The sequence below is a fragment of the Pteropus medius genome, unplaced genomic scaffold (genome assembly GCF_902729225.1).
Source record: "Pteropus medius unplaced genomic scaffold, Ma_sr-lr_union100, whole genome shotgun sequence".
In the NCBI taxonomy this organism is placed as follows: Eukaryota; Metazoa; Chordata; class Mammalia; order Chiroptera; family Pteropodidae; genus Pteropus; species Pteropus medius.
Window position 1 is genome coordinate 6,486,112 of NW_024349798.1, and position 16,646 is coordinate 6,502,757.

At 53.0% G+C, this 16,646-nt stretch overlaps 1 protein-coding gene across 2 annotated transcripts in view; it reads right to left on the reverse strand.

Moving 5' to 3' along the window:
• Window positions 1-798: 798 nt before the first annotated feature.
• PPL (periplakin) overlaps window positions 799-16,646 on the reverse strand; it is a 43,166-nt gene continuing 27,318 nt past the window's right edge. Inside the window, exons 7-22 of one of the 2 annotated variants that reach the window (XM_039885260.1) lie at window positions 15,746-15,907; window positions 15,533-15,640; window positions 14,541-14,636; window positions 13,126-13,248; window positions 12,880-13,026; window positions 12,120-12,271; window positions 11,161-11,258; window positions 10,792-10,949; window positions 9,838-10,016; window positions 9,611-9,749; window positions 8,703-8,899; window positions 7,269-7,419; window positions 6,412-6,495; window positions 5,645-5,761; window positions 5,096-5,188; window positions 799-4,336 (exon numbers count right to left, since the gene is read on the reverse strand). In XM_039885260.1, coding sequence (XP_039741194.1) covers window positions 1,676-4,336; window positions 5,096-5,188; window positions 5,645-5,761; window positions 6,412-6,495; window positions 7,269-7,419; window positions 8,703-8,899; window positions 9,611-9,749; window positions 9,838-10,016; window positions 10,792-10,949; window positions 11,161-11,258; window positions 12,120-12,271; window positions 12,880-13,026; window positions 13,126-13,248; window positions 14,541-14,636; window positions 15,533-15,640; window positions 15,746-15,907 — 4,665 coding nt within the window. In that variant the 3' untranslated portion in view covers window positions 799-1,675. Of the gene's footprint in view, window positions 4,340-5,095; window positions 5,189-5,644; window positions 5,762-6,411; window positions 6,496-7,268; window positions 7,420-8,702; window positions 8,900-9,610; window positions 9,750-9,837; window positions 10,017-10,791; window positions 10,950-11,160; window positions 11,259-12,119; window positions 12,272-12,879; window positions 13,027-13,125; window positions 13,249-14,540; window positions 14,637-15,532; window positions 15,641-15,745; window positions 15,908-16,646 lie in introns of both variants that reach the window. The other variant, XM_039885259.1, reaches the window with a different exon arrangement.

The following is a 16,646-nucleotide window of genomic DNA, read 5'->3' on the forward strand; positions in this document are numbered from 1 at the left end:
TTTGCCTGGTGTCTGGGGAGCACAGCCTGTCAGCTGGTTGGCCAGGCCTCTGCTCTGACTTCTTACATAAGACCCAACACGTGTTTCACATGGGGCTACATGGATTCCTTATCCCTTTATTATATATATTTTTTGCAACTTGGGTTTCCAGTTTGTTTACAGAATAGTCTTAGGAAGTAGCAAAAGAGCCAAAGAAGAGATTTGTATTGCTGAGCTCAGAGCCGCGCAGAGACTGCCCGAGAGCGCCTTCTCTGCCTGAGACCCCGGTTTCCCCCCTACAGTGCCCCCCTCCCCATGTACCGTTGAGTGTGCAGCTGGAGCAGAATACCCTCATTTGTAGGAATCTAGTGATGCCTCTTGCCTCAGGGAAACGTTTCTTTGATGGGGAGATTTTTTTCTTGTTTATGCTTTATTTGTGGTAATGAAGGAGTGAATGACTTAAAACAGCCATGGCAAGGCAAATCTACAGGCAGGGCGGGCTCCAGGCCTGGGGGCTGCAGCGCTGCGGGGCTTGGGGCTTTCCTTGGCAGCCGTTTCTTAGGTGTGAAAGGGGCTGTGGCTTTGGCACAGCCAATAGGTTGGTGTTGGGGGTGGTGTGGAAATTGTTAATCTTGTATAAAGCAACTTAATAAATTGTTTCAAAGTTTCCAAAACATTTTCTCATTCTTTTCCTTTTACCGTATTTGCAATTAGTTTTTCTTTCTATAGGGGCTGGTATATATGAGCTATCTATTTTGTCTGAAAAAGAGGGAGTAGGGGCATAAACTGCACATACAAAAGAGGAAGAAACACTTAGCATGCAGTTAGAATCAAGCCACCAGGTGTTTTATTTTTGTGCTGTAAGTGGAGCTCCCTATTACTTCCCATTTTCTTATGTAATACATGAGATACAGAGAATGCGAAATTTGAAAATTCGTTTGGTGAAAAATCAACTGTGTAGCATATACCTAAATACCAGTTAAGAGAATAAGCAAGACTTGTAAGGCACTGAAGCCAAGGCTAACAGCAACACAGTCCACTGTGAAAACACTTTAATTTCAGAACCAGAAAACAGTCTCTGATGGTGCATTTTCCTGGGACAGTCTGGCTGACAGAGGGCCAGACACTGCTGGTTTCTTTGCACCTTTTCTGGCACAGATCACCGATCTGTCTCTCCAGAAGTCTGACGGAAAGTTGGCTTTCAGCGACTCCTGGAGGGCTGTGAATGCAGGTCAGCAGCTCCGAGGGGCCCAGCAGTCCTTTGATGAATGGAAAGGTGTGTGGAAGGCCTTTCTGCCCTAGAGATTCCCCAGCCGGTGTGTGAAGGCTGGTGCTGCATGAGGCAGGCTTGTTTGCCTCGGTTGCCTTGTGCTTTAGTGTTCGGACTGCTTCCAGGTGTTGCACGAGGAGTCTGTTGATGGGAGTGTGTAGAAAAGGAAGAGAGAAGGGCTTCCGGGTTTTGAATCATTGGAGGACAAAGCAGGTCACTCATCTGGGTTGAAAGACGGTGCAACTAGTGCATGTCCCACCTATCGGTGAACTGTACTCTGAGTAGCCTGGCAGCTAGGGCGTGGGTGACATGCTCAGCTCCACACGGATTAGGAGCCTGCACAGGGCCAGAGAGAAGACACCGAGAGGTGATGGGGAAGGAACAAGCCAGTGTCTGCTTCCAAGAAGACTAAGGGCTGGGCTGTGCCTACTTCTGTCCAGACACCAGGACGGCCAGCTCCTGGATGGACATATCCTTGTTGACGTAGCAGTCGTACTGAGCAGGGGTCAGCCTTCCATTCTGCAGGGCCTCTTCAATGGAGAACTTCTTGCCAGACTTCCTGTCATGGATCACAGAGGACTCCCCATTGGGACCCTTGACCGATATTTCCTCCCAGTCGCACTCCTGGCTCCTGAGTTTCACAAACATGTTCCAGTCGATGAGGCCGGCCCGGTGGGCTTCCTCTGGGGACAGCTCCCGGCCCGTGTCGGGGTCGATGACCACGATGGAGCGCCGAAGATGGTTCTCTCTCTGCTCCCTCTTGACGGCCGCGGAGCCCAGGCGCTTCTGCAGCTCGTCAATCTCGAGATCTTTGTCCTTGGAGAGCCTCTTGAGGTCGTCCAATTCTCTCTCCAGGGACCACAGTCTGGAGTCGAGTTTCGTCCCAGAGTCCACCGCAGTCATATTTCTCAGATCTCGTGTTTCCGTCGCAGCCATTTCAATTTCCGATTGGAGCCTTCGGGTCTCAAGCTCCAGGTTCTGCCGCTCCAGCTGCAGCCTGTGGTTTTCCTCCCTGAGGAAGTCCAGCTCCTTGGACGACTTGGAGTTGTGGAACTCCAGCTCCGACAGCTTGGCTTCCAGTCGGCTTACCTCCGCATCCAGCTCCCTCTTGCTCCGGCTCTCCTCCTCCAGGCTGCTCTTGAGTTTCTGAATCTCTTGTTCGGTGTCACCTTTCTCCACCTGGACGCTTTCGGAGAAGACCACCTTCTCCTTGACCTCCATCTTCTCCAGGTTGATGAGCTTCTTCTTCAGGGTCTCGAGCTCGCTCTCGAGGACCTGCCGCCGGTGCCTTTCTTCCTCCAGCTGGAGTTTGAGCAGGGAGTGCTCGCGGGCCTGCTGGGGGTCCTGCTGTAGCACCACTTTCTGCTTGAGGGTCACCTTCTCTCGGGCTTCCCCCTCCTCCTTCTCCAGGTCAGCCAGCCGCTGCTTCAGGCGCTGCACCTCCAGCTCAGCCTCCCTGCGCGCCTGCCGCTCACGCTCCAGCTCCTCGAGCTGGCGCTCCAGCTCAGCCCGCCGGCGCTGCAGCCGCCGCAGCTCCCCACGGAGGTGGTCGATCTGCCGGAGCTCCACGTCAATGCTCTGGGTGAAGGCATCCACCTCAGCCCGCAGGCCCGGCTCCTCCTCGTACCTGACCACCTCCTGTTGGACCACCTTTTCCTTCACCTGGGAAAGCTCCTCCTCCTTCTGTTTGATTTTCTCCTCCTGGGAAGCCCTCTCCCTTTCTAGATCCACTTGCTTCTTCTGTTCCTCTGACAGTCTGGCCCTCAAAGATTCCACTTCCTCTTTGGTTTGGGGGTCTTCCTGGAACTGGAGAATCTCCTGGACCACCTCCTTGGTCTGTACCTGGGGTTTGGTGTCTTTCAAGGACTGAATCTCTTGCTTCAGCTGGTAGATCTCTAAATCACACCTTTCAATGAGTCTGGTCTTGTCAACGATCTCCTCTCGGAGCCTCTGGAGCTCTTTCTCCATCTCAGGGTCAGTCTTGTACTTAATGACTTCCTTCGTCACTTCTTTCACTTCCACCTGGGGACCCCGCCTCCTGAGCGCCTCCAGCTCGCTCTGGTAGCTCTTCAGCTGCTCCTCTGCACCCCGATACTTGCGTTCCTGCTCCACGAGCTCCAGGCGGAGGTTGGCCACTTCGCTCTCTGCCTTGGGGTCCGGGCGGACGATCTCCCGCACCTTCTCCTGCACCACCACCTTGGCGTTTTCCTCTTCCAAGGCCCAAATCTTCCGGAGCAGCTCGCTCTTCACCCTCTGGTGGGCACGAGTCTTGGCGGCCTCGTCCTCATACTGGCGTTTGAGGTCGCTGGCCTCCCTCTCGGCTGCCACGTCCTTTTCTACCTTGAGCACCTCTTTGACGGTGACCTTCCCCTCGGCCATGGCCCGCTCTTTCTCCAGCCTCTTCAGCTTGTCCTGCAGGAAGCTCAGCTCCTCCTCCTGCTTCTCCCTGCGCTTGCCCTCCCGCTGCTGGTCCTCCTGCAGCTGCCGGTACTCTGCCTCCAGCTGGGGGTCGTTCTGCAGTTTCACCACCTCCTTCTCTGTGACCTTCTCCCGCTCTCGGTTCTTCTCCTCGGCCAGGGCTGCTATGCGCTGCTGCAGGAGAACCGCCTCCGCTTCCCGGGTGCCCTTCTGCCGCCTCAGCTCCTCCAGCTCCTCCCTCAGCCTCAGGACCTGGTCGGCCTGGGCTCTGTCTGGCTCGATGCGCAGGACCTCCTTAACCACATACTCCTGCCCCCCGTTCCTGGTCTCCTGCTCCAGGGCGCGCAGCCGCAGCTGCAACGCCTCCAGTTCCTCCTGCAGCAGCTGGTTCTTGTGCTGCTCCTCCGCCAGGGTCCGCTGCATCTGCTGGAAGCTCTCCTCCAGCGCGGGGTCCGGCACCTTCTTCAGCACCTCCTTCCTCACCACTGCTTCCTGGGGCCTCTGATTCTGCAGAATCCGGATTTCCTCCTGGGCGCTCTTGACCTCATTCTCTAGCTGCTGCCTCCGCTCGGTCTCTTCGTCCAGCTCCTTCTGAATCTTCCATGTCTCCTCTGTTCTGGAGCCGGAATTGCTCCCTTGCAGGGTTTCGTGGGTCACTCCTACCTCTGGCTGCTGGGAAAGAGAAGACAGCACATGGTTAAAGCCGGGCTCTCCACACGGCCTGTTGCCACCTGGTCACCTAACAGGTCAGACTGGTTGTCCTATGATCCTAAGGGACTCTCAGTGCCGAGTTCACAGGAGTTCTAGCTAGGGTGACTTTTAAAAAATGGTAAAAACAACTAGGCTTTTAAAATGTATCTGTTAAAGTATTTTAAAACCACAGAGGAGTGTGAAGTGAAACCACAGTCTCCCGCCTCTGGTCTCGCTCCTAGAAGGATATCTGTCATCCAGTGACACATATATTTTTAGTGTGTACCATGTGTTTATTTTTCTGCACAAATAGTAAGTCTTCTGTTCTGCACCCTGCTTATTGCACTTAAGTAATAGAGAATCCCATAGCGGCACAGGGCTCTGCTTCATTGTGAGACAGCTACATATGAACAGACCATAATTTAATCACCCGTTGCTGATGAGTATTGAGTCGCTTCCAGTTTCTTGCTATTACAGTGCTGTCATAAACATTGTGTACTTTAAAAATAAATTACCTTTTACTGGACACTCAGCAGATGTTTGTCGGATGGAATACAGAAGTTACACGCATGCCCATGGAGGTGCTGGCTTGGGCTAGTGTTTGCACTGGTGCCGCCCAGCCATGTTAGCAAGGCGCACTCCCAATAGTTCACGGCTGCTTTTTTGAGGCCAAATGAGTCTTATTTCTCACCTGCTGGAATAGTTAGGAGTAGAATGTCTTACACTGATATCTATTACCTGTCTCAGGAGATTCAGAGCAAACTCCAGGTTCTGCAGCCTCTGTCTGTTGATGGCGTTAACTTCAGTGAACTTGGCAGCAAGAGCCGCTTCCTATGGAGAGTAATCAGCAAACAGGAGTCAGCAGGCTGAGAAAGAGCTAGGACAGGTTTTGAAAAATCTGGCATTGGGGGATAGAGGGTAGCTTCTTGTCCCTTCTTATCCTGAGTTCTAGTCTCATCTGGTGGAGAGAAAACTGAATTTAGGTTCAGAAATCTAAATCCGCAGTGGCCTTGAGCAGGTCTCCGTCTGAGCGTTAATGTTCTCGTGTAGAAGGACTGATAACCTCAGCTTTCCTGTGTGCATACTGAGGGGGTGCAAAGTGGGGACCTCCCAAACCCATGGCTCTGGCCCAGAACTCCACTGGGCTGCCTTTCTAGGCACATCAGTGTCCCTGCACCCCCGAGGGTGCCCAGCCCAGTTTCCCTACTGCACGTGCATCTCCGAGGCCTGCATGCTGCGCTCCCTGCAGAGCCGGCAGCTCCACGATCGCCCAGCCACAGAGCTCACCTCTTCCCTCACTTTAGCAGCAGGGGACTGGAGCCTGGCTCTCTTGCTCACATGGTTGCTCCTTCCATTCTCCAAGTCAAGAAGGGACCTTAGTTTCTCTGCTTCTAATTCATAGTCCTGGGTGAGAAAGAGACATGGCAGAGGGCAGACAAGGGCAGTTGGGACTGCAATGTTCTTACAGACCTTCCAGCTAACTGCAAAGGTCTTCCGCTCAGCGGCACCCTGTGCTGACTGCCAGAGGTTTTCCGAGCCTTCAGGACATCAACAGCACATAGCTGCATCCCTGAACAACATGTGAGGGCTCCCTCTGGGCCTTCTCTGCATGCCTAGAGTGTCGTTCTGCTTTTTCATTGAACTTGGGCTGCCATCTCCTGACCCTCTGGTTAACAGTTTGACAGCTTTATAATCCATCAAATGGATGGATAATTTACTTAAACTGTTCCTCTGCTAGTAGACACTTAGGTTATTTCTAGTTTGTCTATTTTGCTATTATAAACAATGCTATTAAAATGATTTTGCTTATGTTATTATTCTGTTTTTTTTTCTTTAGAATAAATTCCTCCCACTTTACTGCTTCAAACAGTAGAAAACCCTTTTCTGGCATTCAATGACTAGTACCATATTGTTTTCCCAAATGACTGTGCCAGTTTGCACAGCTGCCAGCAGGGCCTGAGGATGACACTGCCGGGGCCAGTGCTTCTCTCCCAGCTAACCTGGTGGAAAGAGGCCCTGCTGTATTACACTCTGGGCAGGGTTTCACGTCTCACCTTGACAGCTTGCTGGTACTGCTGGGAATGAGCACAGACTTGCTGTACTTCCTGTTCCCTTCTTGCTATTTCATCTAGCAGGTTCTGTCAAATAAAAGAGACTTTAAAACTCAAGTTTTTTAAAACCTGATAAGTTAGCTCGATTCCTTAAATCTGAAATTCTTCTATAGTACAAAGTATAATGAATGGCTTCCTTGTATACATGTTTGTTACAAAAGGCAACTCTAAGGTCCTATGAGGAAGGGCCAAGAAGATAATTATCTTTGCCAAGAAATGTTTACTGAGTGCTTCAAAATGTCAGGCAGTATTCTAATATCTTACTTAGATAATCTCACTTAATCTTCCAACAATCCTGTGAGGTAAGTACCATCGTTATGCAGTTTATGAAAGGAAACCAAGGCATGGTGAAGTTCAGTGACTTGCCCAGGGGGACACAGCTACTAGGGGTAAACCAGGATTTGAGTTTAGGCTGTTGGGTTCCCATGTTCTCATCCCTCACTCTCCGGGACTGCTTCCTTCTGAGGACTCTGACTTTGAAAATGGGATTTTTCCCCACGAGGGCGCTGCTTATGTTTCCGTAGCCATTCGCTTGTGTAGCCAGCCTGTGCTAAGTGTCCACCCTAAGCCAGTCCCCTTGCTGGGCACTGGGGAGGGAGAAGCGAGCAAGACCATTCTTGTTCTCAAGAGTGAGATGTGCTGAGAATCAAGCAAGGCTGAGGTCCCGTGAGGACACAGCTCTGTCAGGGCAAGTGGCAGCCGCAGCCTGGCTTCCCTCCACAAAAGGGGCTGGCTAACTGACCTCTGACCTTCCCCTTCTTGTGGCCATATGCCTCTGAATGAGGAAGCAGCTGTCTTACCTTCTGATTCTTCAGCTTAGTTTCCATCTGGCTGAGGCTGTCCGTCTCCTGGGGCTCGTAACTGGAAATGTTGGACAGGAACTGGAGCACACGGTCGCAGCCGCTGCGGTAGTCATCGTAAGCAGCCCTGGCGCCCCGCAGGCTCTGGGCCCTACGGGGGCAAAGCCAGTTAGGCCTCGGCCACAGCAAGCAGGCGCCTCACTGAAAGCATCCCCTACCCTTTCTAAAAGAAGTCATCTCTGTTTGTTTTTTTTAAAGTTGGGGGACCAAATGGGATTTAACTGGAAATAACCTAAACATTCACTAGAAAGGGAACAAATTGTGGGACGTTAAGTTGGAGTACTCCCGGCCTCTGTGAAGAACAAGTAGGTCCAGTTCTCGTGCACTGACGTGCAGAGATACGCACTGTGGACTGCCGGACCAAGTAATCTTTGAGTCCAAAGAGATATCACGAGGGAAGCCAGAAAATCTTTTAAACTCACCAAAAATAAAAACATATCAAAATGCGTGGGAAATGGCAAAAGCAGTGCAGAGAGGGAAATATGAGGATTAAATGTTTATATTAGAAGAAAACTCTCAAATCCACCATAAGAAAAAAAGCAAATTAAACCTAATGTAAGCAGCAGTAAGGAAATAATAAAAAACAGATGTCAATTCAACAGGAAACAAGAAAACGGGAGAAAGATTGCTGAAACCATAGCTAGTTCTTTGAAATGGTCAACAAATTGATAAACCTCAGAAAGATCAGGAAAAAAGAGAATATACAAATATAGCAAAAGAGGATATAACATCAGGAATGAGAGAGGACATCCCCTCAGATCCTGCAGGCACTAAAAAGATGAGATTATGAACAATTTTATGTCAATAAATTCAACAACTTGATGAGAGAGATTCCTTGAAAGACACAAACTACTGACAACTCAAGAATGAGATGACCCAAGTAGTCCAAGTATCTATTAAAGAGATTGAATTTATAGTTAAAATCTGCACACACGAAAAACAAAATTGCAGGCCTACATTGCCTCACTGGTGAATTCTAGCAAGCATTTAAAGAAGTAATATCAGTTCTATAGAAACCCTTCCAGAAAACAGAAGAGAAGGGAACATTGACTGACTCATGAGGCCAGCAAAAAAAACATGACAGGAAAAATAGCAAGACATGGTATCCACAGTCTTTTTGTCATTCATGTGTTATCCACCTACCCCAGCTCGTACAGAACCGTTTGCAAGGTTCACAAAAAACTAGTAGCAGCGCTTATCTTGGGGAAAAGGGGCTGGCCATTTAATCACTTGAGTTTTACTTTGTATTGCTTTTTTCAAAAAGTGGAAATTTAGAAAACAACTTTTGATGTGGCATCGACAGAGATCCCACTCTGGTGGCCTCAAGGCAGACTGGCTCAGCCAAGGCTGCCACCCCCATCCTCGGCCCCTCACCTGAGCTCAGCCTGCTGGCAGAGGTTGTCCAAGCGCTGGCCCAGCTTGTGGACCTCAGCCTCCTGGCGTTCCAGGTCCGGGCAGTGCTCCTGGAAGCGGCTGGCCAGCGAGTTGGAGCACTGCTTGACTGCCTGCAGGTTCTGCTCCACCTCCCCGAGGAGAGACTTCTTCCGGGCCTGCAGCTCGGAGGCCAGGGCCTGCGGGGCAGAGAGGCAGACATGGGCGCCGTGGCTAGAGCTCTTGGGCTAGTGCAGCACTGCCCCAGGCGCTTGGGGTCACCTGCCTTGGGGGAAGGGGTGGAAAGCCTGGGCATTGGAAGTGTTTGCCTTTGCATTTCTCCTCAAGACTGGTGGCCATTTCTGCAGTGTTCCCTTTTGTCATAATGAACAAAACCTGGGAAAACTTTGAAACCCTGCAGCAGGCAGCATATGCCCTGTGATGCCACACCTGCGACTGGAATGACCGGCTGCTCTCCCCTTTTGACACTTTGGCTAAGGCTTTGCTCTCTGAGCCCATTTACGGCTGAGGTGAGGGTCTCAACACACAACCAGGATTTTATGAATTGGTATGTGAATTCTCAGGCTCACAGACTTGAATACCAACAGCAGCCAGGCAGGCAAATGCTGGGGGCTGGGGTAGCTGCTCCAAAATACTCGGAGGCTTATAGAAAGCTATGGTTTTAAATACTAGCACTTTATTGCCACAAGCCACACAGATCCCATGAGCAGCTGGGATTTGTGCCATGGGCCTCCATTTGCAACTTGCAATTTGGCACACTGCAGGCATCCACACCTGGAGAAACAAATTGCCTGGGCCCTGGGGCCTTGGTCCCCTCTGCATCTGTCCAGAGGTGCTGTGGTGGGAGCCTAGAGAGAAAGGCTCCTGAGGCCCAGGGTCCCCAGACTTACCGCCAACTCCTGCCTCTTGCTATCCAGGGCGCGGCCACTCTCAGGCACCGTGTCATCCTGGGTCAGCTGGTTCTCATAGGTGGCCAGCACCTCTCGGCCCTGCTGCAGGCTCTTCTCCAGACGGTTGGCAACGTCGATCCTGAGGACATGGGTCAGGAGTGTGGGGGTGCCTCTCTGGCCCCTTGACCCAGCCCGACCTCCCCACTGCCTGCCTGCCTGCCACCCACTTCTCCTGGGCCAAGTCCAGCAGCTGCACCAGGCGCTCGTATCTGTGCTTGGTGTCCTCCACCCGGGTCCTCAGCAGGGGTGCACTGCCGCTGCCCGGGAGGGCCTGCACGAAGGCCTCGCACTCAGCCATGCCACGCGCCTTCTCAGGCTCAATCCGCAGCAGCTCATTGGTGATGTTCTGTCAGGACCGGAGATGCTTGTGTTGGCCACAGCTGGGCAGAACCCCCCACCCCCAGGGGCCTACAAGCTTCAGCGCGGGGCACGGAGTCTGCATTTGTACTGAGCATTCCAGGGATTCTGCAACAGGGGACTGTCCTTCACACAGGGTGAGGTGAAGAGGCCATTACCGAGCATGCACTGTCAAGCACTGCACGTGACTTCTCTCTTTGGGGCAACCCTATGGAATAGGGTTTTTTTTCCTCCCCACTCATAGGTGGGGACCCTACGACTCCAAGCAGCTTAGGCACGGATGTGGTGGGGTCCTCTGTGCTCCCGCCCGTCCCAGGCGTCCTCTGGGCCCTGACTTGGTACCTAGCAGCCACATCAAGGGCCACCGCACTTATCTAAGCCCAGTTCTTCCCCTAACCCAGGAATGGTCATGCCCACCGCGGAGGGCACCTGAGGACTCAAGAGACTGTGTGTGCATGTGAAAGGGGGTGATGGATTGTTCACATGCCGCCGCTCTGCCCTGTGGCCTCCTGCTCCGCTCGGCACTGAGCTGCTCAGGCAACAAGCCCTGCAGAGGCAGCACGAGCCTCACCAGCCCTCTCCCTGGGGTGTGTTTGCGAGGTGCCAGGGCTCAGGCACCTCCTCCTTGATCCCTGGCCTAGCACAGCTCCCCACAACTCAGGAATTCTTGTTATGTGGCAGGTGATCCCCTTTGAACATCAAGACCCCCATGAGCATGAGACCTTAAGCAGGGGGCCCAGCCGTGCCCCCTAGCTTGGTGGTACCTTGAGGTCCTTGGCACGCTCAGCACTGTCCTGCACAGCCCGGCCCTGCTCCAGTGGTGGCCGCAGGATTCCCGTGACGGCCTTCTCCTGCCGGTCTAGGTCACTGGCCACCTTATCCAAGCCGGCCAGCAGCTGCCGCCCTTGCAGGTCAGAGGCATCTGTTGGAGGGAAATGAGAAGGTCAGGTGGCAGTAGGGGGCATGAGGCCCGGGGCATGGGCCTACGAGACCAACTGGGACTTCTGGGACCAGCCCGGCCTCCCCAACCATTGTCATGCCCAGTCCCTGCTATTCCATTCACAGCACAGACCATGGGTCCAGCATCTCCTCCCTGTTCCCCCACAGCCTGGGGCAGTGGGCCCAGCACCGACCTCCAGGGTTCTCGGCCTTCAGCACCTCGTGCCGCTGCTGGAGTGCACTTCTGCTCCCGGCTGCCTTCTGCCGCACACTGCGGTACTGGCTGCCCAGGCTGTGAGAGCAGAAAGGGGCTGCGGACCCAGGGGAGCACACCACCCCTCTACCCACAGATGCAGGACCCTGGATTCTGGCTGGGCAGACTGCCCAGAGGAGGCAGGTAGCTCATCAAAAGCTTTGAAAAGTTAAACCACAATACACAGTAAGAGTTTGCTGAAACACTGGTCTTTCTGTCACTCCTGGGTTCAGATGGACCCCTTCCTTCCTTTCCTTCTCTCCTCTTCATAGCAAGCCTTACTACCTAAAATTATCTCGTTTGTTCCTTCGTCTTCCCCACCACGATGTTTCCCCCGAGGAAGCAGTACATAGCAGGTGCTCAATAAATACTTGCTAAATGAATAAATGAAGGCATTCCCTGAATCATTCATTCGACGAAGAATTCTGGGGTCCCCACTTTGCACCAGGTACTGAACAAGGCCCCGGAGACAGTAAATGAGAGCCACTGCCCATGAGACAGATGCATACACGCAGCATCCTGGTGAAGAGCTAGACGTGCAGCAGGTGGAGGTGCTTAAGAGCAAAGACGCAGCAGGAAGTGAGCCAGGGTGGAAGGGGAGGGGGCAGTCAGAGAAGGTTTCACAGAAGAGGTGACTTGAGCTGAGTCAAGCCAAGAAGCCTGAGCCAACCGGGCAGTGAGTGAGTAAGTATCCAAGTAGAGGGCACAAACAGCATGTGCAAAGGCCCAGAGGGACTCGCAGAGAAACCGCTCACTGAACTGTGCCCACAGTTGGACATTCACACACAGCAAGTCAGCCCAGCCAACAGCATCTGCCCATCCCAAGTGGGTGTCGGTGTTACCCAGGGCTGTGCCCAGGGCGTAGAGCCAGTTCATGCTGGCTCCCTCCTTTGTCCGTACCTGTCGGCCAGAGCCAGGGCTTCAGGGTCAGTGGGGGGGATCATGAAGCAGACGGCCGGGGCAGTCAGCTTGTTCCCTGCGCTGTCAGTGAGGTCCCAGCTCTCCCCGTTGTTCTTCTGCAGGGTGTAGCTGTAGCCCCTTGAGATCAGGCCCTGGCAGGGGCAGGCCAAACAGGGCACAGAGGGACCTGCTTCAGCTGGTGGCCCAGGAGCAAAGAAGCCATTTCCTCCCTGGGGAGTCTTAGCCCATCTCTCAGACCCTCCCCAAGACATTGTCCTGTAGAGTTGGGAAGGACCAGGGGATGTGTTGGGTCTGCAGGCTCGGCACCTACCTGGATTTCCCTTTGAGAACTCCCCTCCTTGCCATTCCCACCCAGTCTGTGTGGTCTCTCCCTTCTCCATTCCCAGTCCCTGACTACAACAGGTGGACACGTGACTCGTGCCTGGCAATGAGAGAATGGTATCATCCCCCGGCCCCAGTGATTGGTTTAGGCTGGGCATGACAAACTGGGCCAGTGAGAACCCTTCCTGGGATTTCTGCTGGAATGACTGTGGTTGCTGAACTGGTAGCACAGAAGGTCAGGGCAAATGGTGGGGCACTGTTAGGGGCCGGCAGAGAGTGACCCCAAAAGACAGAGATGACCACAGCTTCCTCAGAGAGTTCGAGGCCCTGCATCCAGCCACGTCACCCTTAAGACCTTTCAGTGACACAAAAAGAGATCGGGGCCTGGCCTGCCTGGGGTACCTGGGCAGCAGCTCACCTGGTCACCCTCAAAGTCACAGAGTGCCTCCACGGGGATGGGCTTGAGTGGCGTCTCTCGGCGGTACTTGAGGGGCACCACCTGTTGCCCTCGCTTCTGCAGGCCCCGCACCACGTGCTCATACTTGTCGAGAGCTTTCTCTTGGTCCTGAATGCAGGAGGAGTGCCCCTGTGAGTCCACACAGCCTCCCTGGGGCTGAGGGCGGGGAGGGGACAGGGAGAGACCCTCACTGGGCCCATCACTCACATCCAGCTCCTGCAGCAGCAGCTCGATCTGGTATTGGTCCTTGAAGTCAGGGCTGTATTTCTGGTTCAGGTCCGAATCCACCTTGCGCAGCAGCTCCTGAGCATCCTTCACGTCTTTGTGGAACTAGGGGAGACCGGGTGGCCCAGTTACAGACATAAAAGCACTAAGGCCCCTGGGGCTAATCCCGACTATGGCTTCAAGTCCAATCCCAAGTAGAGCTGGGCCTCCCACTCACCCTGAGTCCACAGGCCCTGCTGCTTGGAGACATCCCCAGCCCTCCCTGGCCTGGCTCCTTGCGGGGGAGTCTCGGGGGGAAGAAGCCAAATTTCTTCCCACCAATCCACATGACGCCACCTCTAAGACACATTAATTTTCACGTACACACTAGTAAGCTTGGGATTCTCTTGAATCCTATTCTCTTTGTGCCAGGGATACCCTGACTTAATGCTAAACTTCCATTCTAAGTCCTGATACATGGAAGACAAGTCTCCCCACATTGTTCTAGAAAATTCTCTTGCCCATTCTTCAGTCCATCAACTCTGGAATTGTTCATGGTCAGCTATCCTCTGGGCTGCAGCCGTGAATGAGATTTGGGGACTTTAGGCTCAGACGCTGAACCATCAGTTACATGTCATGTGAATTCATGTGTCCCCAAAACTGCCCACTCATAATTCCCTGCAGCTCCTGTTAAAAACACACATTCCCATGGAAACAACCCAGTATCCATCAATGGATGAGTGGATAATTGTGGTCTATCCACACAATGGAATGTTATTCAGCCATAAACAGGAATAAAGTTCTGATCCATGCCATAAGGTAGATGAACTTTGAAAACATGTTCAGTGAAAGAAGCCAGACACAAAATGACACATAGCAGGTGATTCCACTTACACGAAATAGCCGGAATAGGCAAAACCAAAGAGACAGAAATAGATTAGAGGTTACCAGGGGTTGGGGGAGAGAAGAATGAGGAGTGATTGTTTAATGGGTTCAGAGTTCCTATTTGGGATGATGAAAAAGTTTTAGAAAGACAGTGGTTGCACAACACTGAATAGAATGAATACCCCTGGATTGTACACCTAAAAATGGCTAAAATGGCAAATTTTATATTATATTATATATTATATATATTTTATATTATATATATTTATATTATATATATTTTACCAAAATTATATATATTTTACCAAAACCCCGCATACTCATTCCTGGGCTCCACACTGACCTGGCCCCCAGGCAAGACGGACAAGGGCCGGGCAAGCTCGGGGCACACCTGTGCATGCATCACAAGTGTGAGCAGTGGGAGGCCCAGGAAGGCAGTCCTGCAAGGCTCCTGGAGGAAGCGGCACTGAGGCCACAAGTGAGCCAAGTAGGCACTGAATGCTCCCAGCGATGGTGCCCTGGGGCCCAGGTACCTGGTGGTAGTCTTCCATGTACTTCAAGTGGCTCTCCTCGCAGATGAGCAGGTTCAGGTACTCCTTCCAATCTGCGTGCACGGCCTCCATGTGAGCCTGTCAGGAGAAGGGGGCAGGTCACCGCTGGGCAGCTGCCTGGGACACCAAGGGAGAGATGGCAGGATTCCAGGACAGACAATGGTGGGATAGATAGAGAGCACCTGGCATCTGCCTGGGTGTGGGTCCCACAGAGGAAGCCAGCTCTGGCCCGGGGGTGGGAAGAGGACAGAGTGGACATGTCAAGGAGCTACACAGAACTGCCATGTACAGGTGCTTGGGCTGCACACTGCACAAGAGACAAGTAGGGACTGTGTCTGCCCAAAGTGGTGCTTTTAAATTGTCACAAAGGCATTGTAGGGAATTGAATGGTATCCGTCTCTCCCTGAATTCATGTCCACCCAGAACTCAGAATGTGACTTGATTTGGAAATTGGGCCTTTGCAGATGTAACTGGTTAAGGATCTCAGGATGAAATCATCCTGGATTTAGGGTGGGTCCCAAAGCCAATGACTATTGTCCTTGTCAAAAGAGGAGACACACAGGGGAAAGGCCACGTGACCACAGGCAGAGGTAGCAGTGATGCAGCCCCAAGCCCGGGACTGCCAAGGACAGCCAGCAACCACCAAGAGCAGGGAGAGAGGCAAGGAAGGGTCCTCCTCTAGAGCCTTCAGGGGAATAAGCCTGCCGATACCTCGATCTTACACTTCCGGCCTCCTTTCTTAGGAGAAAATAAATTTGTTGTTTAAAGCCACCCAGTTTGTGGTCATTTGTTACAGCAGCCCTACGACACTGATACAGGCACCACATGGGCTCTCGAAGTCCAGGGGCCGAGGGCGGGTGGGATGTGGCAAAGGATCAAGATAATGGGGGCTGCCCATGTCCAGATGGCCCACAGCAGAAGCTGCCCTGAGGCCACCCTGGAGGAGGCGACTCCTCCTCCTGGTACACACACACCTCAATGGAGTTTCTCCCCGGATGCTCAGCGGCTAGCAGCTGGTCACCCTCGCTGTGCAGCTTGTTGATTCTCTCCTCTTTGGCCTCCAGGTTCCGGTTGATGAAATTCTGCAGGGAGTGGGACGGACAGTGGAGGGGGGCTCAGCGCCCTGCCCAGCAGTCTCACGCTCCCTCCCGGGACCCTGCCTCTATCTCCCAGGCTCCAGCGCCCACCTCGTACTGGCGCCGGCGGCTGGGGTAGTTGAGGTTCCGGTCACTCCAGTCGTACTGCATGCGGCCCTTGGCCTGCTGGTCCAGCCAGTACAGCTCGTTGGTGCAGCGCTGCATGTAGTCCTGCAGCGAGCTCAGGTGCTGCTGCCGCGCCTGCGACGCCGCCTGCGGGCGGGAGGCGGGGCTGAGGCCTCCCTTCACGCCTCGTGCAGCACCAGGCTCTGCCCACCGGCCTTACGTAAGTCGCTGACCTCTCAAAACTCACTCATTCATTCAGCAAACATTTACTGAGCACCTACTAAGTGCTGCTGAGCATCACTCCAGGCACTGGGGATACAGCAGTGAACAAAACTGCCAGAAGCCTCACGGAATTGACGTTTCGGTAGAGCCTCGGTTTACTCATCTGCACAATGGGGATGGCGACGGCACTAATCTCATAAGGCACAGACTGGCATATAGTTGGTGTTCAATAAACGTCAGCAACCACAAATTCCACTTTTATCTCTGTCATGTCGTTGTATAGGTGGACAGTAATAACCCACTAGGGCTTTACTTCTGAGAAGAGGTGGGGTGGGGCAGGGAGGACGGAGAGGAGAAGGGGGATGTCTGCGTTTTTCTAGGCAAATAAAAACAGCAGCTAACACATACACAGGGCCACCGCGTGCCAGAACTGTGCTCAGGACGCCTCCAACGTTAACTAGTTCAGTCCACAAAGCAATCCTGTGCGACAGGGACTTGCAGTAATTTCACTTTGCGGATGAGGAAACGGAGGTGCCCAGAGGCTAAACAACTCGTTCAAAGTCTCCCGTTCAAAGTCTCCCCACCCACCGGAGGTGGAGACAGTGCCGCTGCAGAGCCTGTCAACGGCTGTGCTCCACCGCCCCTCATTCCCACCTCTGAGGTG